Here is a 25,826-nt window from a genome sequence, read left to right as displayed (position 1 = left end):
TCTTTCTGTGCCTTGTACCAAAAAGGGGCTTAATAATTTTGTTATTTAAAATAGCGAATATTTAAAAATTTAAAAAAGATTTTAAGAAGCCATTAGCTAGTTCAATTAGCCATAAGTAGAACCATATGAAGTTGCCAACATCTGATCATTTTGGGGTTACAAAAAGAGCAACTTTGTAGGGTTCAATCTCCTAGTTAACTACTAAGGTAATCTAAAAACTACATTTATAACTTACATTCTTAAATTTCTAAACTTTGTTTTAACTTTTTAAATTTGTTAAAGTATTCTTCTCGGGGCACAAAAGAGATAATTTTCAGAATAATTGCTGAGAGCTTTTCAAAAACTATCATAAATATAATTTGCAATCTGAAAGTCAATACAAGGTAATCTAGTATGTATTTACTAAACAAATACTGTTCTGGGAACTTATACATACATTAAATCACTGCATTTAATATTCAAAGTAAGTGCAATTTTTCTACTGCCTAATTGCAACTTAGGTGTTTCAAAAAAATCGAAATGAACTTTAGTTCACTAATTTTTCCCTTCTAATGCTTATATTACAATTCCAAACACTATACAATATGACCAATATGTTCGGCTATTTAAAAAAAATTCTTTAAGTAGCATGTTCAAACATATTTATTAAATTTATCTTTAAAACTGTATATGTCTGGGACTGTCCAGCTTACTAAATATTTATATGTTGAAGAAAAACAAGATATCTGAATGCCTAACAGCAAAGTAGGCTAGCTCCAGTTTTCTTTAAAAATTACAAATGAAATGTCCTACTTACCATATATATATTTTATCAATTAAGTTTAAAATATTGCCTGCTATCACTAGTGATCTTAAATTAAAACCCAGAATTCAAATGTATATGAACAAGCAGGTTTTGTTTTTTTTTTTCCTTACCAGAAGTAAAGTCCTTGAATTGTTGGATGTATTCCATGGCCCCGTAAATTTGACCAAGTTTACACAGGCAAAGAAGAGCTTTCTTGTGCAGGCCACATTCATTGTAGATAATCTGAGCTAAGGCCACGCATTTGGCCTTGTTGTACGTATCCTGCTCCGCATAATCATGAATCACATCCCCAGCCTCCTCAGAAAATGTTAGCCTAGAGAAAGCAGACCAGTAGGCACATATCTGAGAGCTCTAGATGACTGGATGAGATGCCGGAATATTTCAAAATCCAACACAGTGGAGCTGGGCTTCCCAGGGCCCACGGTGGAGCTGGGTTTCCTAGGGCCTGTAAGAATTCTAATAAGCAATTGATCAGCATGTGAAAGACTTAAGAGCAAGAACAAAAACAATCGACTATGTATTCCTTTGGGGGAAGACATTTTGGTGAAGGTGAGCTCAAGTTTTTAAAAAATCCACAAACAAGGTTAAAACTCTTCTGGAAAGACCAGTGGGATTGAAAATAACGAGCTAAACAAAAGGTCTCTCATTGGGGCTCTCAGTACTTACCTAGATTCTAAACCTTGCAGACGCTTATTAAATGTTCCTTAAAGATGACAACTGATTTCGGCTCATAAAAAAACAAAAACTAAACCCATTGCCATTGGGTCCATTACGACTCATAGCATCAGGTAAGGACAGAGTAGAACCACCCCATAGGATTTCCAAGGAGCGCCTGGTAGATTCGAACTACCAACTTTTAGTTAGCAGCAGTGGCACTTAACCACCACGCCACCAGGATTTCAGCTCATAATTAATGATAAATCTTGCAAGCATTTGTACTAAAAGGAAAACAAAGAAGGTGTGACATCACTGTTATTTTTAAAACTTGCTAGAGATTTTTAAAATAGGAAAGAACAAACACATAGCTCTTATACTAGGAGAAGGCATTCTTTTAAGATGGCTCAGTTGAATAAAGGAAATCACTAACTGGATAATAGACAAGTGTTAACTTTGGTGAAAGGAAAGACAACACACAATAAAACAATAAATGACCAAAATATGTCATAAAAAAAAAATTGTGTTTTAGCTGAAAATTGTGTTTTAGCTGAAACCGCAAATTAGTTTCTCATTCAAAAATTTTTGCACAAATTGTTTTGTGACATTGTTGCAATTCCCACAATGTGTTAGCATTCTTCCCCTTTCCCTTTACATCCCGGGTTCCTGTGTCCATTTGTCCAGGTTTCCTGTCCCTTCCTGCCTTCTCATCTTTCTATTTGGGCAGATGTTACCCATTTGGTCCCATATACGTGACTGAACTAAGAAGCACATTCCTCATGTGTGTTATTGTTTGTTTCATAGGCCTGTCTAATCTTTGTCTGAAAGGTGGACTTCAGGAGTGGCTTCAGTTCTGAGTTAGCAGGGTATCCAGAGGCCATAGTCTCAGGGGTTCCTCCAGTCTCTGTCAGATGAGTAAGTCTGGTCTTTTGTGTGCATGTGTGTGAATTTGAATTTTGTTCTACATTTTTTTTTTCCACTTTGTCCAGAACAGGAGATCTATTGTGATCCTGTCAGAGCAGCTGATTGTGGTAGCCGGGCACCATCTAGTTCTTCTGGGCTCAGGCTAGTGGAGGCTGTGGTTCATGTGGTCCACTAGTCCTTTGGACTAACATTTTCCTTGTGTCTTTGGTTTTCTTCACTCTCCTTTGCTCTGAACATGACAGGACCAATAGATGTATCTTAGATGGCCGCTCGCAAGCTTTTAAGACCCCAGACGCTACTCACCAAAGTAGGATGTAGAACATTATTTTATGAACTATGTTATGCCAGTTGACCTAGATGTCCCCCAAGACCATGGTCCCCAGCCCTTAGTCCCAGTAACTCAGCCTCTCAAGGGGTTTGGATGTGTCTAGGAAACTTCCATGGCTTTGCCTTAGTCAAGTTGTGACTTTGCCTACATTGTGTGTTGTCTTTCCTTTCACCAAAGTTAACACTTGTCTATTATCCAGTTAGTGATTTCCCCTCCTTCCTCACAACCTCCCCTCCCTCGTAACCATCAAAAATTGTTTTCCTCTGTGTATAAACCTTTACTTGAGTTTTTATAATGGTGGTCTCATAAAATATTTGTCCTTTTGTAATTGACATATTTCATTCAGCATAATGCCCTCTAGGTTTATTCATGTTGTGAGATGTTTTGAGGATTCGTCATTGTTCTTTATCGGTTCGTAGTATTCCATTGACTGTATGCACTATAATTTGTTTATCCATTTGTTGATAGGCATTTGGGTTTTTTCCATATTTTTGCTATTGTGAATAATGCTGCAAAGAACGTGGGTGTGCATATGTCTACTCACGTGATGGCTCTTATTGCTCCAGGATATACTCCAGGAGTTGGACTCTGGATCTATGGTATTTCAATTTTTAGCTTTTTAAGGAGACACCATATTGTTTTCCATAGTGGTTGTATCATTTTACATTCCCACCAGCAGTGCATAAGAGTTCCAATCTATCTGCAACCTTTCCAACATTTGCTATTTTCTTTCTTTTTTCATTTTTGATTCATGCTAGTAATGTTGGGCTAAGATGGTATCTCATTGTAGTTTTAATATGCATTTCTCTAATGGCTAAAGATTGCAAGTATTTCCTCACGTGTCTGTTAGCTCCTGAATGTCTTCTTTGGTGAAGTGTCTGTTCATAACCTTTGCCCATTTTTATGCTCTAGCTGTCGCGCCATGGTGGGGGCTGGAGGGGGAGGGGAGTTCTGTATAGGGATAAGTAGGGAGGAGAAAGAGAGGGAAGAAAGAGAAAACAAAAAAGAAAAGAAACAGAAAAAAAAATAGCAGTGCAGTGGGGGCCAGCAGTGGGGTGGGGCAAACCTGGTGCTAGTGGGAAGGTGACATACTGGGCTAGGTGGGAGGGAGAAAGAAAAGAAATTAAAAAAAAATTGGTGGTGTGGTGGGGGCCGCAGGTGGGGACAGGGGGGCCTGGGGCAACAGCGGGCCAGTACACCGGTGGCTCTCTAGCCACAGTGGTGTGGCAAGGACTGGCAGAAAGAGGGGGAGGTGGTATAAAGGGTTAGGTGGGAGGGAGAAAGAAAAGGAAGAAAGGGAAAAAAAATGGCACGGTGGGACCTGGCCGGCGGGGCGGGGCCGACAGGGGGTACCTCTCTAGCTGAGTGGCACAGTGTGGCTCATTGGGAAGGGGTCGAAGTGGTGTACAGGGCAGAAGGGTGAGGGGTGGAAAGTGTATTTCTCTGGTTAGCAGGTGCTCTGTCTCCTGTGGGAAGCTCTGTGAAGTTGCCTTCTTGTACTCCCTGTCCAGGGTCATTGCTGGCTGTGTTGCAAGATGGTGACACTGTGCTGTGTTAACCAGCAGGGGACTTCCACTCCATGTCTCCCACTATTCTCTGTTTTCCATCAGTTTCTTCTTCCATTTGGTGTCTGAACCAGTTCTTTATCCCTTCATTTGATGCTCGGGGTTCCAAGATTGACGTCTGTATCTGTTTTACTTAGTTTTGCAGGTCTTTGCTGCAGAGGGTTGCCATGGTGCATTTGTCTACGGTGCCATGTTGGCTCGGCTGCCTGTCATCATATTTTAGTGCATCATCTTCATACACAACTGATGTGAACCATCTGTACTATTCCAGTAACTTCACCTAGAAACTACCAGCATAAGCCAAAAGAACATTTGGGTGTGATTAAAGATGTCACTTCTAACTACTGATTATATAAAAATTGTGCTCTAGCTATATTTTTAAACAATAGCTACAGAAAAACAGGAATCACATAATATTGATGTCTACGTACATGTAACAAAATGCTGATAACATTTAAATAATATCTTGAAACTCCCACAAAATATCTCTTTACCGAAAATTCCTGTCAAGGAAAATAATGTCCTCTGTGTTTGTTGGGGTAGGCAGCAGAGAAGTGGGTCTAAAATCAGAAGGCAGCTTCTGAGTGCAAATCAATTATTTAGTAAGCAATTCCCTGATTTCCACACTTAGATACCAAAATATACTTTACCACAATTAAAAAGACATATCATTAAAGAAATAATCAGATATGAATTAAACAAATACGAACTATAATAATTATATAATTATGTATTATATAATTATTAATAAGAGAAATAAATAAATGCTATCAGAAATACTGGTATTGTTGTTTTGTTCCAGTATTGCCGTCACTACATAGACTAAAAGAGTTACTCATTACTCATTCAGCCTCAGGAAACGTGGCTGTAGCTACCAAAAACCTGTATGTTGGTATTTACACGTACCCACAGCCTGTGGAGAGCTAGGTTCCTGCCTTCCCCCCCGCCCCGTGATGTGACACTGGTCAATCTCTGTCTATTCTTACTGCTTAACTTCCATTCACCATTAAGTGATCATGAATCATCTTGTGAATTGCTGGGAATCAATGAGCTGGGCTCATTGTGGCTGGCCCCCATTACTCCATGAATGCTTAGTAAATACTTTCTGATTGATTAATTGTATTAGGACCTGAAGTAAATGCTCCAATAATGTATTGATGAGAAAGCTATTAAAAATTTTGAGAAGAACAAACAATTTTATTAACCAAATGTAAAAATGAATTTAAAAGCTTAACTTTGCTTACCTTTCCTGGGTGACCCAGTGTATAACTAAATCTAACCGTTTTTCAGATAATCCACACTTGATGCCTTCCACGGTTAGAGCTGCATCAATAGGACGTTTAGAAGCCTGGCTTGTGCTGAAGAGCGCCTCAAAAAATAACAGTAATGGAGAAGGCTTTCCTCTAATTTTTCCAGCAGCTACAGAAAGAAGAAAAGTTTTTGAGTCAAATATTTTAAGTAATAGTTTGCTTTTTATTTCATATTATTTTCATCTCTTCACATTTTCTCAAAATTTTAGTAACCTAAAATTATCTGCACATTTGTGACTTTCAACTAAGGCCTATGGGTTCTTTGGAATAACAACTAAATATCACAAGGGAAGACAAAGGCCGAGATTAGAGTGATGTGTCTACGAGTTGAGGAACACCAAGGATCGCCTGCAGCCACCAGTAACTAAGAGACACATGGAATGGACTCTCCTCTGGAGCCTCCGGAGTGAACCAGCCGCAGTGACCTCGTTTTCAAACTTCTGGCCTCCAGAACTGCGAAAGATTAAACTTCTGTTGTTAAGCCACCATGTTTGTGATCATTTGTTATGGAAGCCCTAGGAAACTAATACTGCCCATCTCTTTCTGATTATAAAACTTAATTTCTGAATCATAGAAAATTTAGTATCATCTATCGCCCACACAAGAACGAATCATTATTTTACACTTTGTGACCAAAAAAAATCCGAAAATTTATAACAAAAAAGATCAAAATTAGAAACTAGAAAACCTTCTCCACTGTTTCATTGTCACAAAAATACTAGTATAGTGCTGAATTATCAGACTTCTTATACTCTTTTCTTTTTTAACCATAAACATTTAGATAAGCAATAACTGCTATTAAGAACATTAGATTAAAATCTGAATGGGCTGGAGAAATAATCAATATTATTCTAGTTTTATGGAATATTTCTGCTTTAGTGGCTCGGTTAGAAAGCGTTATTCAACAGTCTTAGAGAATGACTCACCAGGGCTCTTTATCCAGAATTACTAGGGAATAAACATTGCACACAACACAGTTTTCGACATAACTAAAGTTTACTCCTTTAAATGCCAAAACTATTCTAAAGTTTTTGACTGACAATTTTCTGTAAAATGTTGTGAATTCTTCATTTCTCAAAATAAATATTTAATAATAAAGTTTCCTCCTAATCAATGTCATTATTATGAATATCAATTATTGTACAATGTTTCCAATTAATGTACAATATTTTCATCTGGAGAAATGAAGTCTGACACTAAATGGTCCTAGATAACACGCTTTTTTGAATTCTCACATCTGCTTTTTGTAAGTTTCCTCTCCCGTCCATTGCTTTTTGTCACTTCTTGTTGCCATTTATGTGCTTGGCCGGAGCATCCTTCACTAACCAAAGAGTTTGTTTTAGATCTGCCTTGGGATGGAACAACAGATTTTCTTTAAATGGGGCTTTTTATTGTGGCCTTGGTTTTCATTTAGGCTCCAAAGCTTAGCTAAGAATAAAGAAGCTCAGTGTCCACACACTGAAAAACTACTTCTGCCACCGATAGCCCACAGTCACCTCTAGGCTACATAAGAGACGGGAAGAGTAATTGGAAGATCTGCTGAGCGATTTCGGTGGAGAGAGCTGTTGGCGTGCCGTCTGCTTCCCCTCTTAGTCACCTAGTGCTGGTATAAGAGAAATACCACAAGTGGATGGCTTTAACAAACAGAAATTTATTCTCTCACGTCTAGGAGGCTAGAAGTCTGAATTCAGGGTGCCAGCTCCAGGGGAAGGCTTTCTCTCTCTGCCGGCTCAAGGTGAAAGTCGTTGTCATCAATCTCCCCTTGGGTCTAGAAGCTTCTCAGTGCAGGGACCCAGGTCCAAAGGATGCGCTATTCTCCTAGCTCTTCTGTCTTGGTGGTAGGAAGTCCCTCTCCTCTCTGCTCGCTCCTCTCTTATATATCTCAAAAGAGATTGACTCAAGATACAACCTAATCCTGTAGATTGAGTCCTGCCTCATTAACATAACTGCCTCTAATCCTGCCTAATTAACATCATAGAGGTTAAGATTTACAATATATAGGATAATTGCATCAGATCACAAAATGGAGGACAACCACACAATGCTGGGAATCATGGCCTAGCCAAGTTGACACATATTTTCAGGGGGAACAATTCAATCTATGACACCCTCCCACCATTGCGAGACGCAGAGAAGATAAATGCTTCCCTCTGACAAAGAACTAAGAGGCTGGCTTTTCCTGGTAATGGTATAAATCTGCCACGACCAAAGAAAAACTATGAAATGAAGAGAGGAGACAAAAGGTGTGTTGCAGAAACACAAAGGGCCAAATTCCTAACACAAACTATACTGCTCTCTGACCAGTGAAATGAGACAAGCACAAAACCGAACATCCAGAAGTAAATATTTAGTCTGACATGTCCCAACGTTGAAAATAATCCGATGACAATGATAAATTAGGATCTTGATATTTACATGTGGGCCCAGTCAATGACCAGTTAGAGTATCTCAGTTCCAAACTAGCATGACTACAATTCTCCTTTATTTAAACTGTGTATACACCCAGTACTTGAACTTCTGGGTGGGGTGAGGGAGAGGAAACAATCTCTCTGATTTCTAAATGAATCCATCAGATTTTTGCTAGCAGGAAGTAAATTTAGCACCCATATCTTATTTGCCAGATTTTCCCCCCAGATTTTTATTTAACACCCCTACTCAAAGTCAAGTGAGAAAAATTTTAAGAGAACAACTGGACAAGGGTGTCTTAGGTTTGGAAGGCACAGAGACCAGTGCCTGACATTTCCCTGGAAAAGTTTAAAGTTCTGAGTCCAGAGGGAGGAAAGAGAGCTAAAGTAGGAACATATTCTACTTCCACAAGAGTGCATGCTCCTCAAGGGTGAAGAAGCACCCATGGAAGGTAGGAAGGCTGAACTTGTCTTGAGGGTGCACACCACCAGGAACAACAGCTAAAGGGAAAGTCATAAGCATCCAGCCAAAGCAGTACCTCCTGAATCAGTAAAAGGTGCAGTGGGAAGACCCCGATAAGGAGAGGTTCCAAAAAGTATCTACTACGTGGCTAATAAAAGCCAGCTTCGGGCATCTGCCACACCGGGAAGCACCAAGGCCAGACCACCACGTTACACCAGTCAAGTAAGACCTATTGTGTCTCTTACACAGCCTGACTCAAAAGCTGCCCACTGATTAGAGGAGGAGGAGTAGAAGGATAAAGAACAAACACGTCTCCTTGTCACCTAGAGGTCATAGAGTCAAGTCAGACCCAGGCTGGGAAGCAGAAGTCTTTGGTTAATTAAAAGTTTACAGTTTCTATTCACTTTAGACTAGACTTTTGGGTACCTAAAAATAAAACTATTAATATCTGAAAAGTGAGTGGAAAAAACTATGACCCTACCGACATACCATGCAGTAACCGAGATGGGCAAGTCAACATTGCCCCTTTAGAGGACAACAGCGAGGAGGAATGAAGTTATTTCCTGCTCTGAACTCCAGCAAGTCTAGTTTGTTCAACGATCCAGTTAGAATACCAAAGCTTGATAAAACCAGGCATGAAGTAAAGAACTGATTCTGACTGAGAGTCTATTAATGAAATATAGGGATTTTAGCACAGAGAATCTGTCATACGGATTTTTTTATTGCTTCCAATCCACTGTCATCGAGTTGATCCCAACTCATAGCAACCCCATAGGGTTTCGAAGGCTATAAATCTCTACAGAAGCAGACGGCCACATCTTTCCCCCAAAGAGCCGCTGGTGGTTTCCAACTGCCGATCTTTTGGTTAGCAGTCGATTGCTTTAGCCACTGCATCACCGGGGCTCCTTTTCTACATACCAGCAACAAATAATTGGAAATTGAAATAAAAAATACAATTTACAATAGCATAAAAACTAGACTATTCTTTAGGATAAATATGACAAAAGATGTGCAAGACCTGTATGCTGAAAACTACTAAACATTACTGAGAGAAATTAAACAACCTAAATAAAAGGAGAGCTGTACTGTGTTGGGGTGGTTAAGTGCTACGGCTTCTAACCAAAGGGTCGGCAGTTTGAATCTGCCAGGCACTCCTTGGAAACTCTATGGGGCAGTTCTACTCTGACCTATAGGGTCACTATGAGTTGGAATTGACTTGACGGCACTGGGTTTGGTTTTTTTTTTTTGGTATATTGTGTTCATTGCTCAGAAGACCCAGTATTGCTCAGTGTCAGTTCTCCTCAGATTGCTCTATCCATTCAATGTAATCTCAATCAAAATCCCAGGAGCTTTTTTTGTAGAAATTGACACAGTGACTCTGAAATTTATATATACATATATGAATCATACAGAAATGCTTACCCTTAAATTTATTCATTGTACCAATGTTTCGAAGAATTCTTCTGGGACTGTTCGCTGCAAAAATAGCTGCCTTTTCATATTCACCAAGTGTGATTAATTCATTGAACCTACAGCCATTGCGTTTTATAAGCATTATAATGTAACACACAAAAAAGAAAACTGATTAGAAATGTCTAATACAGACTAAATATACTTACATAATAAGATATAACAACAAAAAGTGGTTCATTCACTCTGTGAGATGTACTTTCAGTTCTTTCCTTGACATTCTGTTGTTTTGCTGTAGCCACAGAATAAAACTCTCACCTGCCAGCTGACTTTGAACCTGATTCTGGGCTTTATTCCTGTTGAATTTACAGCAAGCCATAGAGAATAGAATGGAAGAATTTGAAGTGAATTTACAGTGAGCTCAGATCTCTTTTTCTCTCAAACGAGAAGGTGTGTCAGGGGAAAGAAAGGCAATATGCTTAGAGGCTCAGCCTAGGAGAGAATATTAATTGAATATACAGGCTGCCAAGACGGAGATCAAGAGGTGTCCCTGGTGTTCAGAATCCTACGTTGCTCTTGATCACACTCTCACTTTAATACTAGACTAGCATCAGAAGGAAAGACAAAGAGTTAAGATAACTTAAGCCTCTATTCCTCTTGCAATGGCAAAAGGTCTCCATATCAGCCCTAACCTCACAATTAATAAACGATGGCAAGAAGAATTTACAAAGCTGCAAAGAAATGTATAGGATGAGAAAGGTGCTAAGGTAATCAATATTAAGCAAAATACATGAAACTTGAACTCAACAGGGGATTTTTCTCACATATCTTAAGTTGATAGGCTTAAAGAAGGACACAGTGTAAGGAAGTAACATAGAATTGGTGCCAAAAAATATATATATATATATATCTTTACCTCCTGTTTATTATACTGACAAGCCAAACAACAGTTGGCAACTGTTTAACATATAAAACTAGGAATATTACATAATGTTCTTTATATATTGGTCTTATAATCTGTAAATTAACTTCTTAAAGAATATAGTCTTAGATCTGTTTAAGCCTCTAAGCCTCTATTACACACTATATACAATAACTTAGTAAGTATTAGGAAGAGATATGCCTTCTTAATACGTCATAGGATGGAAATAAGGAGAAAAAAGTACTGAATGGGCCAGGGTAATCTGAATCAAGAAGATATACTGTCAAAAATACTTTGTAACATCAGGTTGAAGTCTAGAGAATACAAAAAATATATAAATAAAACTTGTATTAACAATTCAATTCTCCTATCACTTCTGAAAAATCTCTCAAACTACCAATTTGGCATTTTTTTCACAAGGAATCTATGCAAAATATTATATTTTAGTTTATTTTCTAATTTGTCTACTTGAGTAGAATTTTAAAGATATAAAAGATTGAGATACTAAATATGGTCATTTTAACATCAAAAATCAAAGTTCTTGAGTTACTTGCCTTTCGATATAGCAAAGCAAAATTTCAGCTTCTTTTGCCTTGCTTGGATCATCTTCAAGCAAGTCCTCCACAGTACCTTGGTCACCTGTCAGTATTAAAAGCAGCACCATAAAATATTTAAAAATGGTTACCAATAAAATATATACATATATTTGCTGTTGTTGTTATTTGGTGCCATAGAGTCAATTCTGACTTATAGTGACCCTGTATACAACAGAACAAAACACTGCCCAGTCCTGTACCATCCTCACAATCGTTGCTATGTTTGAGCCCACTGTTGCAGCCACCGTGTCAACCAACAGAAAAAAATACACACACACACATATACTGCATTTTACATAAATAATGCAAGCCTTCTACATCTGTTTGCCCACCTCGCCTTCCCCCCTCAAGGTATTTTCATAAGCATATGCCAATTTTTTTTACAGCAACTTGTGGAAGTGGACTGGCATGGCGGAGATTCCAATTCCAACAGCTTAATGCTATGGCTTCTAACAACATCAACCTCTTCCTGAACGGAGCTAACTCCTTTCCTCCTTGTTCTAGGTACATTTTCAGGTATTCTCCCTTTGGCTCACCAAGTCTGTTCTTTACCAGTCACCTGGTAGCTGCTGAAGGAAGAAGCCCACAGGGTAACGGAGACCTAGCAGCTGCTTCCTTTAAATTTGGTCTTGGAAAGACCCACTCTTTAGCTTTATGGAAAAAAGAAAAGTCTTCCATTATTTGTGCTAATTTAAAAATACAGATAAACTACCGTGTAAATCTTTGGTTTTCTGAATTTGCTCCACGGTGACTTGAAATGATCCGCTCATATCCGATCTTACCCATGAAGTAAGTGCGTGTGAAATAATTTGCATTCTTTGATGACTATAAAGACAACAAATAGCAACAACATATGAGCCTAAAATCAAGTGATGGACTATTAGAATAAACACAAATAAAAGATTCAGACTTTAAAGAGATATAATCAACTTTCATACCGAGACTGTAACTCTTTGTTCAGATTTTCAGCTACGTCTCTCTGCTTTAACAACATAATCATTTCCTCATCTAAATCGGCCTTCCTTTGAGCTGACACGTATTTGATTGACATCGTTTGTTTAATTTCTGCATATTTATCTTCAAGATGTTTCAGGTGTTTAGTGAGAGCATCTAGATTGACGGATTCTTGAAGAGTCATGCCTACAGCAAAAGGGAGCAAAACAAACCATTAGTGGGGCTGTGTGCTCAAACAGCGAGTCTTGGAGACAGTTTACTACGTTAAGAAATAATTCAGAAATGGTAGCATGAATTTGTAGCTTACCAAACATAAAAAGACAAAGCCTACACTCTTAAATGACAGCAGTTTTAAGCCTATCATCAGTGACTGTCCTGAGACACACAAATCTTAAATCTTTAAAAAAGAAAAAAAAAAAAAAGGCCTTATCATCACACCCTGCAAACCTCTAACTGGAATTATTGCTCAATCGCACCAAGAGCCTCTGCCTAACAATTCAGAATTCCTGTCAATTGAATTCTTCCTAAGTAAATCTCCCATTACTATTACAGCTAACCCCAGGATAACGCTTACTCTCTCTAACACACAACTCACAAATGCTTGTCAAATCTTCAGTACTCTCTCCCTCTCTGTCTCCTTGATTCAATATGTGCACACACTTACACTTCCAACACCTTCCCTTCTGCTTCTGGCCGATTTTCATCCTTACCACACACCTCAAATTCCCCAGAAGCTTCCCTGAGTTAATCCTACTTGATTTTAATCATTCCTTTATCTTGAATTAACTGAGCACTTAATCAATTTGCTAATTATTCTGTACTTACTCCTATGTATCTTATTTGTACTTTGCTAGGCATCAGTGAGCTGAAATGCACTGGTCTTGGCCATTCTGAATCAGACCATCACAAGGTCTACTATGACGGGAATGACAACTTGAAGAGGAATGGTGTTGCATTCATCCTCAAAAATCTCATTTCAGAATCTATCCTGAAGTACAGCACTGTCAGTGACAGGATAATATCCACACGCCTACAAGGAAGACCAATTAATACGACTGTTATTCAAATTTACAGAAGAAATTGAAGCTTTTTACCAACTTCTGCAGTCTGAAATTGATCAAACATGCAATCAAGACACATTGATAATTACTGGTGATTGGAATGTGAAAGTCAGAAACCAAGAAGAAGGACTGGTAGTTGAAAAATACGGCCCTGGTGATAGAAACGATACTGGAGATTATGATAGAATTTTGCAAGACTGATGACTTCTTCATCGCAAATACCTTGTTTCAACAACATAAACTGCGATTATACACATGGATCTTGCCAGATGGAATACACAGGAATCAAATCGACTGTATCTGTGGAAAGAGACAATGGAAAAGCTCAATATCATCAGTCAGAACAAGGCCAGGGGCCGACTGAGGAACAGACCATCAATTACTCATATGCAAGCTGAAGTTGAATTAGAACAAGTCCACAAAAGCCAAAGTATGACCTTGAGCATATCCCACCTGAATGTAGAGACCACATCAAGAATAGATTTGAGGAGGGCGGGGCCAAGATGGCAGACTAGGTGGACGCTACCACGGATCCCTCTTGCAACAAAGACTCGGAAAAACAAGTGAATCGATCACATACATAACAATCTACGAACTCTGAACAACAAACACAGATTTAGAGATGGAGAACAAACAAATACGGGGAGACAGTGATTGTTTTCAGAGCCAGGAGCCAGCGTACCAGTCAGCCGATTTTCTGGAAAAACTAGTTTCCCAGTGATGGCTCGTAGACAGCAGTCCATATCAAACCACATAAAGAAGCAGACCATGACAGCTTCTCCAACCCTCCCAAACAAAAGAATCAAAATCTTTCCCAAATGAAGATACAATCCTGGAATTATCAGATACAGAATATAAAAAACTAATTTACAGAATGCTTAAAGACATCACAAATGAAATTAGGCTAACTGCAGAAAAAGCCAAGGAACACACTGATAAAACTGTTGAAGAACTCAAAAAGATTATTCAAGAACATAGTGGAAAAATTAATAAGTTGCAAGAATCCATAGAGAGACAGCATGTAGAAATCCAAAAGATTAACAATAAAATTACAGAATTAGACAACACAATAGGAAGTCAGAGGAGCAGACTCGAGCAATTAGAATGTAGACTGGGACATCTGGAGGACCAGGGAATCAACACCAACATAGCTGAAAAAAAATCAGATAAAAGAATTTAAAAAAATGAAGAAACCCTAAGAATCATGTGGGACTCTATCAAGAAGGATAACTTGTGAGTGATTGGAGTCCCAGAACAGGGAGGGGGGACAGAAAACACAGAGAAAATAGTTGAAGAACTCCTGACACAAAACTTCCCTGACATCATGAAAGACGAAAGGATATCTATCCAAGATGCTCATTGAACCCCATTTAAGATTGATCCAAAAAGAAAAACACCAAGACATATTATCATCAAACTCGCCAAAACCAAAGATAAACAGAAAATTTTAAAAGCAGCCAGGGAGAAAAGAAAGGTTTCCTTCAAGGGAGAATCAATAAGAATAAGTTCAGACTACTCAGCAGAAACCATGCAGGCAAGAAGGGAATGGGACGACGTATACAGAGCACTGAAGGAGAAAAACTGCCAACCAAGGATCATATATACAGCAAAACTCTCTCTGAAATATGAAGGAGAAATTAAGATATTTACAGATAAACACAAGTTTAGAGAATTTGCAGAAACCAAACCAAGGCTACAAGAAATGCTAAAGGAGATTGTTTGGTCAAATGACCAATAATATCAGGTACCGGCACAATACAAGGTCACAAAACAGAACGTCCTGATATCAACTCAAATAGGGAAAGCACAAAAACAAACAAATTAAGATTAATTCTAATAAATAAATAAAATAATACACATAACAGGGAATCATGGAAGTCAATAGGTAAAAGATCACAATAATTAAAAAGAGGGATTAAATACAGGAGGCATTGAACTGCCAGATGGAGAGTGATACAAGGTGATATAGAACGATACAAGTTAGGTTTTTACTTAGAAAAATAGGGGTAAATAATAAGGTAACCACAAAAAGGAATATCAACTCCATAACTCAGGAAAAAAGCCAAGAAAAACGTAACGACTCAACTAACATAAAGTTAAACATTATGAAAATGAGGATCTCACAATCTACTAAGAAAAACGTCTCAGCACAAAAAAGTATGTGGAAAAATGAAATGGCCAACAACACACATGAAAAGGCATCAAAATGACAGCACTAAAAACTTATTTATCTATAATTATGCTGAATGTAAATAGACTAAATGCACCAATAAAGAGACAGAGAGTCACAGACTGGATAAAGAAACACGATCCATCTATATGCTGCCTACAAGAGACACACCTTAGACTTAGAGACACAAACAAACTAAAACTCAAAGGATGGAAAAAAATACATCAAGCAAACAATAAGCAAAAAAGAAGAGGAGTAACAATATTAATTTCTGACAAAATAGACTTTAGACTTAAATCCACCACAAAGGATAAAGAAGGACACTATATAATGATAAAAGGGACAATTGATCAGGAAGGCATAACCATATTAAATATTTATGCACCCAATGACAGGGCTGCAAGATACATAAATCAAATTTTAACAGAATTGAAAAGTGAGATAGACACCTCCACATTTATAGTAGGAGACTTCAACACACCACTTTCAGAGAAGGACAGGACATCCAGTAAGAAGCTCAATAGAGACACGGAAGACCTACTTACAACAATCAACCAACTTGACCTCATTGACTTATACAGAACTCTCCACCCAACTGCTGCAAAATATGCTTTTTTTTCTAGCACACATGGAACATTCTCTAGAATAGACCACATATTAGGTCACAAAACAAATCTGTGCAGAGTCCAAAACATCGAAATATTACAAAGCATCTTCTCAGACCACAAGGCAATGAAACTAGAAATCAATAACAGAAAAACTAGGGAAAAGAAATCAAATACTTGGAAAAGGAACAATACCCTCCTGAAAAAAGACTGCGTTATAGAAGACATCAAGGAGGGAATAAGGAAATTCATAGAATGCAACGAGAATGAAAATACTTTCTATCAAAACCTCTGGGACACAGCAAAAGCAGTGCTCAGAGGCCAATTTATATCGATAAATGCACACATACAAAAAGAAGAAAGAGCCAAAATCAGAGAACTGTCCCGACAACTTGAACAAATAGAAAGTGAGCAACAAAAGAACCCATCAGGCACCAGAAGAAAACAAATAATAAAAATTAGAGCTGAACTAAATGAATTAGAGAACAGAAAAACAATTGAAAGAATTAACAAAGCCAAAAGCTGGTTCTTTGAAAAAATTAACAAAATTGATAAACCATTGGCTAGACTGACTAAAGAAATACAGGAAAGGAAACAAATAACCTGAATAAGAAACGAGAAGGACCACATCACAACAGAGCCAAATGAAATTAAAAGAATCATTTCAGATTACTACGAAAAATTGTACTCTAACAAATTTGAAAACCTAGAAGAAATGGATAAATTCTTGGAAAAACACGACCTACCTAAACTAACACATTCAGAAGTAGAACAACTAAATAGACCCATAACAAAAAAAGAGATTGAAACGGTAATCAAAAAACTTCCAACAAAAAAAGTCCTGGCCCGGACGGCTTCACTGCAGAGTTCTACCAAACCTTCAGAGAAGACTTAACACCACTACTACTGAAGGTATTTCAAAGCATAGAAAAAGACAGAATACTACCCAACTCATTCTATGAAGCTACCATCTCCCTGATACCAAAACCAGGTAAAGACATTACAAAAAAAGAAAATTATAGACCTATATCCCTCATGAACATTGATGCCAAAATCCTCAACAAAATTCTAGCCAATAGAATCCAACAACACATCAAAAAAATAATTCACCCTGATCAAGTGGGATTTATACCAGGTATGCAAGGCTGGTTTAATATCAGAAAAACCATTAATGTAATCCATCACATAAATAAAACAAAAGATAAAAAGCACATGATCTTATCAATAGATGCAGAAAAGGCATTTGACAAAGTTCAACACCCATTTATGATAAAAACTCTTACCAAAATAGGAATTGAAGGAAAATTCCTCAACATAATAAAGGGCATCTATGCAAAGCCAACAGCCAACATCACTCTAAATGGAGAGAACCTGAAAGCATTTCCCTTGAGGACAGGAACTAGACAAGGATGCCCTTTATCACCGCTCTTATTCAACATCGTACTTGAAGTCCTAGCCAGGGCAATTAGGCTAGACAAAGAAATAAAGGGTATCCGGATTGGCAAGGAGGAATTAAAGCTATCACTATTTGCAGATGACATGATCGTATACACGGAAAACCCTAAGGAATCCTCCAGAAAACTACTGAAACTAATAGAAGAGTTTGGCAGAGTCTCAGGTTATAAAATAAACATACAAAAATCACTTGGATTCCTCTACATCAACAAAAAGAACACCGAAGAGGAAATAACCAAATCAATACCATTCACAGTAGCCCCCAGGAAGATAAAATACTTAGGAATAAATCTTACCAAGGATGTAAAAGACCTGTACAAAGAAAACTACAAAGCTCTACTACAAGAAATTCAAAAGGACATACTTAAGTGGAAAAACATACCCTGCTCATGGATAGGAAGACTTAACATAGTAAAAATGTCTATTCTACCAAAAGCCATCTATACATATAACGCACTTCCGATCCAAATTCCAATGTCATATTTTAAGGGGATAGAGAAACAAATCACCAATTTCATATGGAAGGGAAAGAACCCCCGGATAAGCAAAACATTACTGAAAAAGAAGAAGAAAGTGGGAGGCTTCACTCTACCTGATTTCAGAACCTATTATACAGCCACAGTAGTCAAAACAGCCTGGTACGGGTACAACAACAGGCACATAGACCAATGGAACAGAACTGAGAATCCAGATATAAATCCATCCATGTATGAGCAGCTGATATTTGACAAAGGACCAGTGTCAGTTAATTGGGGAAAAGATAGTCTTTTTAACAAATGGTGCTGGCATAACTGGATATCCATTTGCAAAAAAATGAAACAGGACCCATACCTCACACCATGCACAAAAACTAACTCCAAGTGGATCAAAGACCTAAACATAAAGACTAAAACGATAAAGATCATGGAAGAAAAAATAGGGACAACCCTAGGAGCCCTAATACAGGGCATAAACAGAATACAAAACATTACCAAAAATGATGAAGAGAAACCAGATAACTGGGAGCTCCTAAAAATCAAACACCTATGCTCATCTAAAGACTTCACCAAAAGAGTAAAAAGACCACCTACAGACTGGGAAAGAATTCTCAGCTATGACATCTCAGACCAGCGCCTGATCTCTAAAATCTACATGATTCTGTCAAAACTCAACCACAAAAAGACAAACAACCCAATCAAGAAGTGGGCAAAGGATATGAACACACATTTCACTAAAGAAGATATTCAGGCAGCCAACAGATACATGAGAAAATGCTCCCGATCATTAGCCATTAGAGAAACGCCAATTAAAACTACGATGAGATTCCATCTCACACCAACTAGACTGGCATTAATCCAAAAAACACAAAATAATAAATGTTGGAGAGGCTGCGGAGAGATTGGAACTCTCATACACTGCTGGTGGGAATGTAAAATGGTTCAACCACTTTGGAAATCCATCTGGTGTTATCTTAAACAGTTAGAAATAGAACTACCATACAACCCAGAAATCCCACTCCTCGGAATATACCCTAGAGATACAAGAGCCTTCACACAAACAGATATATGCACACCCATGTTTATTGCAGCTCTGTTTACAATAGCAAAAAGCTGGAAGCAACCAAGGTGTCCGTCAACGGATGAATGGGTAAATAAATTGTGGTATATTAACACAATGGAATACTACGCATCGATAAAGAACAGTGACGAATCTCTGAAACATTTCATAACATGGAGGAATCTGGAAGGCATTACGCTGAGCGAAATGAGTCAGAGGCAAAAAGACAAATATTGTATAAGACCACTATTACAAGATCTTGAGAAATAGAAAAAACTGAGAAGAACACATACTTTTGTGGTTACGAAGGGGGGAGGGAGGGAGGGAGGGAGAGGGTTTTTTATTGATCAATCAGTAGATAAGAACTGCTTTGGGTGAAGGGAAAGACAACACTCAATACAAGGAAGGTCAGCCTAACTGGACTGGACTAAAAGCAAAGAGGTTTCTGGGATAAAATGAATGCTTCAAAGGTCAGCGGAGCAGGGGCGGGGGTCTGGGGAACATGGTTTGAGCGGACTTCTAAGTCAATTGGCAAAATAATTCTATTATGAAAACATTCTGCATCCCACTTTGAAATGTGGCGTCTGGGGTCCTAAATGCTAACAAGCGGCCATCTAAGATGCATCAATTGGTCTCAACCCACCCGGAGCAAAGGAAAATGAAGAACACCAAGGCCACACGACAACTAAGAACCCAAGAGACAGAAAGGGCCACATGATCCAGAGACCTACATCATCCTGAGACCAGAAGAACTAGTTGGTGCCCGGCCACAATCGATGACTGCCGTGTCAGGGAGCACAACAGAGAACTCCTGAGGGAGCAGGAGATCAGTGGGATGCAGATCCCAAATTCTCATAAAAAGACCATACTTAATGGTCTGACTGCGACTAGAGAAATCCCGGCGGCAATGCTCCCCAGACCTTCTGTTGGCACAGGACAGGAACCATCCCTGAAGACAACTCATCAGACATGAAAGGGACTGGTCGGGGCGGGGAGGGGAGAGAGATGCTGATGAAGAGTGAGCTAATTAAATCAGGTGGACACTGGAGAGTGTGTTGGCAACTCTTGACTGGAGGGGGGATGGGAAGATAGAGAGAGAGAGAAGCTGGCAAAATTGGCACGAAACGAGAGACTGAAAGGGCTGACTCAATAGGGGGAGAGCAAGTGGGAGAAGGGAGTAAGATGTATGTAAACTTACATGTGACAGACTGATTGGATTTGTAAATGTTCACTTGAAGCTTAATAAAAGTTAATTAAAAAAAAAAAAGTTCGGCATTTCACTTAAAAAAAAAAAAGGATAGATTTGATGCATTAATGACCGAAGGCCAGATGAGTTGTGGAATGACATCAAGGACATCATACATGAAGAAAGCAAGAGGTCATTAAAAAGACAGGAAAGAAAGAAAAGACAAAAAAAGATGTTAGAAGAGACTCTGAAAGTTGCTCTTGAACATAGAGCAGCTAAAGCGAAAGAAAGAAATGATGAAGTAAGAGAGCTGAACAGAAGATTTCAAAGGGCAGCTAGAGAAGTAAAGTATTATAATGAAATGTGCAAAGGCCTAGAGATAGAAAACCAAAAAGAAGAACACTCTCTGCATTTCTCAAGCTGAAAGAACTGAAGAAAAAAATCAAGCCTCAAGTGGCAATAATGAAGGATTCCATGGGGAAACTATTAAATGACACAAGAAGCATCAAAAGATGATGGAAGGAACACACAGAGTCGCTGTACCAAAAAGAAATGGTCGACATTCAAGTATTTCAGGAGGCAGCATCTGATCAAGAACCGATGGTACTGAAGGAAGAGGTACAAACTGCCCTGAAGACACTGGCAAAAAACAAGCCTCCAGAAATTGACAGGGTATCAGTTAAGATGCTCCAACAAATGGATGCAGCACTGAAAGTGCTCACTTGTCTATGCCAAGAAATTTGGAAGACAGCTACCTGGCCAACTGACTGGAAGAGATTCATACTTGTACCCATTCCCAAGAAAGGTGTTCCAACTGAATGCGGAAATTATCAAACAATATTAATACCACACACAAGTAAAACTTTGCTGAAGATAATTAAAAAGTGTTTGTAGAAGGACATCAACAGGGAACTGCCAGAAATTCAAGCTGGATTCAGAAGAGGGCGTGGAACCAGGGGTATCACTGCTGATGTCAGAGGGATTCTGGCTGAAAGCAGAGAATACCGGAAAGATGTTTACCTGTGTTGTATTGACTATGCTAAGGCATTCAACTGTGTGGATCATAACAAATTATGGATAACATTGCGAAGAATAGGAATTCTAGAACACTTAATTGTGCTCATGAAGAACCTGTACTTAAACCAAGAGGCAGTCGTTCAAACAGAACAAGAGGATACTGCGTGGTTTAAAGTCAGGAAAGGTGTGCGTCAGTCAGGGTTGTATCCTTTCACCGTACTTAATCAATCTGTATGCTGAGCAGATAATCTGAGAAGCTGGACTATATGCAGAAGAACAAGGCATCGGGATTGGAGGAAGACTCACTAACAACGTGCAATATGCAGATAACACAACCTTGCTTGCCGAAAGTGAAGAGGACTTGAAGCACTTATTGATGAAGATCAAAGACTAGAGCCTTCAGTATGGATTACGCCTCAACATGAAGAAAACAAAAACCCTCACAACTGGACCAATGAGCAACATCATGATAAAAGGAGAAAAGATTGAAGTTGTCAAGGATTTTATTTTACTTGGATCCACAATCAACACCACGGAAGCAGCAAGTCAAGAAATCAAAAAATGCATTGCATGGGGCAAATCTGCTGCAGAAGATCTCTTTAAAGTGTTAAAAAGCAAAGATGTCACTTTAAGGACTAAGGTGTGCCTGACCCAAGCCATGGTGTTTTCAACTGCCTCATATGCATATGAAAGCTGGACAATGAATAAGGAAGACCGAAGAAGAATTGATGCCTTGGGATTATGGCATTAGAGATGAATATTGAATATACTATGAACTACCAGAAGACCAAACAAATCTGTCTTGGAAGAAGTACAGCCAGAATGCTCCTTTGAAGCGAGGATGGCAAGACTTTGTCTCACATACTTTCGACATATTACCAGGAGGGACCAGTCCCTGGAGAAGGATATCATGCTTGGTAAAGTAGAGGGTCAGCGGAAAAGAAGACCCTCAACAATGGGCTCAAGCACAACAACGAGTGTGAGAACGGCCCAGGACCAGGCAGTGTTTTGTTCTGTTGTACACAGGGTCACTATGAGTCAAAATTGACGCTACAGCACCTAACAACAGTCACAATTTTATATTTTTTGAAAGTGCAACTAGTTCCTTCCACTAAACGCGAGATGATCGTTCAACTTCACTTGAAATCCTCCGGTATGCAGTCAGCGATGTCATTAGGGTTGTTGTCACCCAGTGTGGTAACTCATGGTGTCTTCTCCCTCGCCCCATGGACTACACAGAATCCTTAGTAATGTTTTTTGTAAATCGTAATTCCTGTATATCAGTCTTTCTTTTCCTTTTATTACTACTTCACTGTGAAAAAAGTTACTGATGTAGGTTCACAAATACTAATTACCACACTGTTGTAGCTAAAACATCAGAAAAATCTGACAAAATCTGTGAGTATAAAAACACTGGCAGCACCAAAAACAGCAGCACGTGCTTACAGTGTGTGCAGACGAAACCATGAGATTCGAAGCATCGCGGTAAGTGGATGATAACGACAGCTCTGACCAGAGGGCATTAGAAGGTTCGAGAAGTAAATTAGCATAGAGTTTAGCCTTGATACCTGTAAGATGGGCTTACCAAATATGTTTTTGTTATAACTAACTACAGGGATAGTTTTGTAAAAAATAATAAATTTCTGCTGAAACATTGCATGAAAAATTTACAGACTCATTTTGGTGTCACCCCCTTTCACAGTGTCACCTAGTGCAGTCCACATCCCCTGCACCTCCCTAGGGACCACACTGTATGGAGTAGAAGGAGCCCTGATGGTGCAGTGGTTAAGTGCTTGGCTGCTAACTGAAAGGTCAGCGATTCGAACCCACCAGCTGCTCCTCAGGAGAAAAGACCTGACGATCTGCTCCAGTAAAGATGACAGCCTTGGAAACACTACGGGGCAGTTGTACTCTGTCCTACAGGATCACTAGGAGTCAGAATCTCCTCAAGGCACAGAACAACACTATGATAGTCAATTACCTCAAGACATAGTCTCTTCTGTTAAAATCAAATCTGCCTTCCTAAATGTCTACATATTGATTCTGCCTATGGATAAACAAGGAGAAAAATCTACTCATCTCTAGTCATAATCCTTAAAGGTTTTGAATACAATTATCTATTCTTAAAGTCTTTTCTCCTGGATGAATATCTGCAATCATCATACAAACCTCTCAACACCCTGGATGAATTCCAGGTGCACTCCAGTTTCTGAAGACCTGAAACCAGTGAATGCTGATATCCACAGGAATCAACAATATTCGCCAGGAAGTAATAGATAACAGTCTTTCCATATTATACCAAACCCAAACAAAAAAATACCAAAAGTGGAGCCCCATATTACACCAGCATTTTAAACTTCAGACAGCACCATAATAACCAGGCCAAAACCCCACACCAGGAGAACCTGTTAAAACACTGACTGTTGGGCTCTTCCCCTAGTTTCTGATTCAGCAGGTCGGAAGTGGGGCCTCAGGATATGTGTTTCTGTCAGGTTCCCAGGTGACGCTGATGTTGACGGAGGAACTACACTTTAAGAAGCATTATGCCACTGGTTTATATAATCCAGCTAGACTGTAACTCTTTTCATCTTTTACAGTTATTTAAACCTTCTCTTTCCTTTGTATCTGCCTAGAGTACTAGCTAAAATTGTTTGTATAGCATACACTTGGTAAATGCACACATATCAGCACATGTATGTTAATTTCTATAATAGGTACTAATTGGAATATCTCAAATATTTTAAACAAAATACAATACCTGGAATAGGTTTTGAAGGATCTTTGGAGAAAGTACAATATTTTACTTCTTTCTTTTCGTACTCTGCTCTAAGTTGCTTCATTTCCTCTATTTGCATTTGAATCCTTGAGGAATTATTTTCAACAACCCTCATTCTGAAAAATAGAAAAGCTTTCTTATATTTCCTTCAACTAAGTAAATTCTTAGATCACAAAATTTAAAGTAAAACAGGTTAAATCATTGCTTTATTTTAGCTAATTGAACTTTTATGGACTACGTGGAAGTTTACAAAACAATGCCCTGAGAAAGTTAATCTCACAAGTGAAGAGTGGTGTTCTTTCAGAGAATCAATAAAATCTCGTACTCAGATTCCAAACCCTACGGGAAATGTATAAATGTTAAACATAATAATTTGGTCACAAAGTGCCATGTCTACTCTCATTTCAGAAGGGCGGCAAGAAATATACAACAGATAGAGAACATAAGTGCTTTATAAGCTCCCAGAACATCTGTAACCTCATTTTTTTTTTTTTTTGTAACTAACGTGTGCCTCGTGGCTAAGAGCAGTAACACTCTTGAAACAAAACTAAAGTTTGTTCTTGTTTTCAGGCAGCAAGGAAGATGAAATACGACAGAGAAAACAAACCTGAGTGAGATGTGAGCATTTTTTCTTGTGCGTATTGACCACCTGGATATCCTCTTTTGTGAATTACCTGTTCAAGCCTTTTGCTCGTTTGAGGTCTTTTTTTCTCACTCATTTATAGGAGTGCTTTACGTATTCTTTCTACTACTCCTTTTTCATATATATTTATCAAACGTTGTGGCTTAGCTTTTTTTTTTCACTCTCTGAATGGTCTTTTGATGAACAGAGGCCTTCATTTTAATGATGTCTAATTTATCCATTTTCTTTTTCTTTTTTAAACAAAAACATCCTTTATTCTTGTCTACTTCTTAGTAACATCATTTACCTTGGTCCAGCTACGCACACTCCACTCACATTGTGTTACCTTTCCCATCACCCAAAATAACAAGTGTCTACTATCTAGAGAGTGATTCCCTCTCCCTCCCCACTCGTCCCTGCTAACAACCAATGAACGCCAGTTTCTGTATGTTACCTCTTCTTGTCTATTCATAAAAGTGAGAGCATACAAATTTTGTACTTTCGTGATTGACTTATTTCCCTCAGCATAATGTTCTCCAGATTCATATGTTATGTTTCAAAACCTCATCATTATTTCATATGTGCCACATTTTATCTGTTCATCCGTTAATTGGCACTTAGATTGTTTCCATCTTTTTGCTGTTGCGAATAGTGCTGCAATGAACATAGGTGTGCATATGTCTAGTTGTGTCTTTAGTATTAGATCACTAGCATATATACGTAGAAGTGGGATTGCTGAATCATAAGGTAGTTTTCTCATTTTTTCATAGTGGTTGTACTATTTTACAATCCTTCTAGCAGTGGACTAGGGTTCCAATCTCTCCAACATCCTCACCAGCATTTGCTTCTTTTTTTTTTCAATGTCATTTTAACAGGGTGATTAGCTTCTCTCTAATGGCTAATAAGGAAACTCTGGTGGTATAGTAGTTAAGAGCTATGGCTGCCAACCAAAAGGTCAACAGTTCAAACCTACCAGGCACTCCTTGGAAACCCTGTGGGGCAGTTCTACTCTGACCTGTAGGGTCACTATGAGTCAGAATCAACTTGATGGCAATGGGTTTT

General features: G+C 38.5%; 1 protein-coding gene across 15 annotated transcripts in view; it reads right to left on the bottom strand.

The window, feature by feature from the left end:
* Positions 1 to 25,826, bottom strand: part of CLHC1 (clathrin heavy chain linker domain containing 1) — a 54,878-nt gene that overhangs the window by 7,954 nt on the left and 21,098 nt on the right. For 11 of the 15 annotated variants that reach the window (XM_064277073.1, XM_064277066.1, XM_064277072.1 and 8 more), the window contains 7 exons: positions 24,125 to 24,258; positions 12,321 to 12,522; positions 12,095 to 12,207; positions 11,341 to 11,425; positions 9,877 to 9,983; positions 5,521 to 5,695; positions 916 to 1,118 (listed from right to left, as the gene is read on the bottom strand). In XM_064277073.1, coding sequence (XP_064133143.1) covers positions 916 to 1,118; positions 5,521 to 5,695; positions 9,877 to 9,983; positions 11,341 to 11,425; positions 12,095 to 12,207; positions 12,321 to 12,522; positions 24,125 to 24,258 — 1,019 coding nt within the window. Of the gene's footprint in view, positions 1 to 915; positions 1,119 to 5,520; positions 5,696 to 9,876; positions 9,984 to 11,340; positions 11,426 to 12,094; positions 12,208 to 12,320; positions 12,523 to 13,161; positions 13,367 to 13,619; positions 13,701 to 24,124; positions 24,259 to 25,826 lie in introns of those variants that run through there. The other 4 variants (XM_064277078.1, XM_064277079.1, XM_064277080.1 and 1 more) reach the window with 4 other exon arrangements.

Source organism: Loxodonta africana, chromosome 26 (genome assembly GCF_030014295.1).
Source record: "Loxodonta africana isolate mLoxAfr1 chromosome 26, mLoxAfr1.hap2, whole genome shotgun sequence".
Lineage (NCBI taxonomy): Eukaryota > Metazoa > Chordata > Mammalia > Proboscidea > Elephantidae > Loxodonta > Loxodonta africana.
The sequence above is the reverse complement of the archived record's forward strand: the minus strand, read 5'-3'. Positions and strand labels throughout refer to the sequence as shown.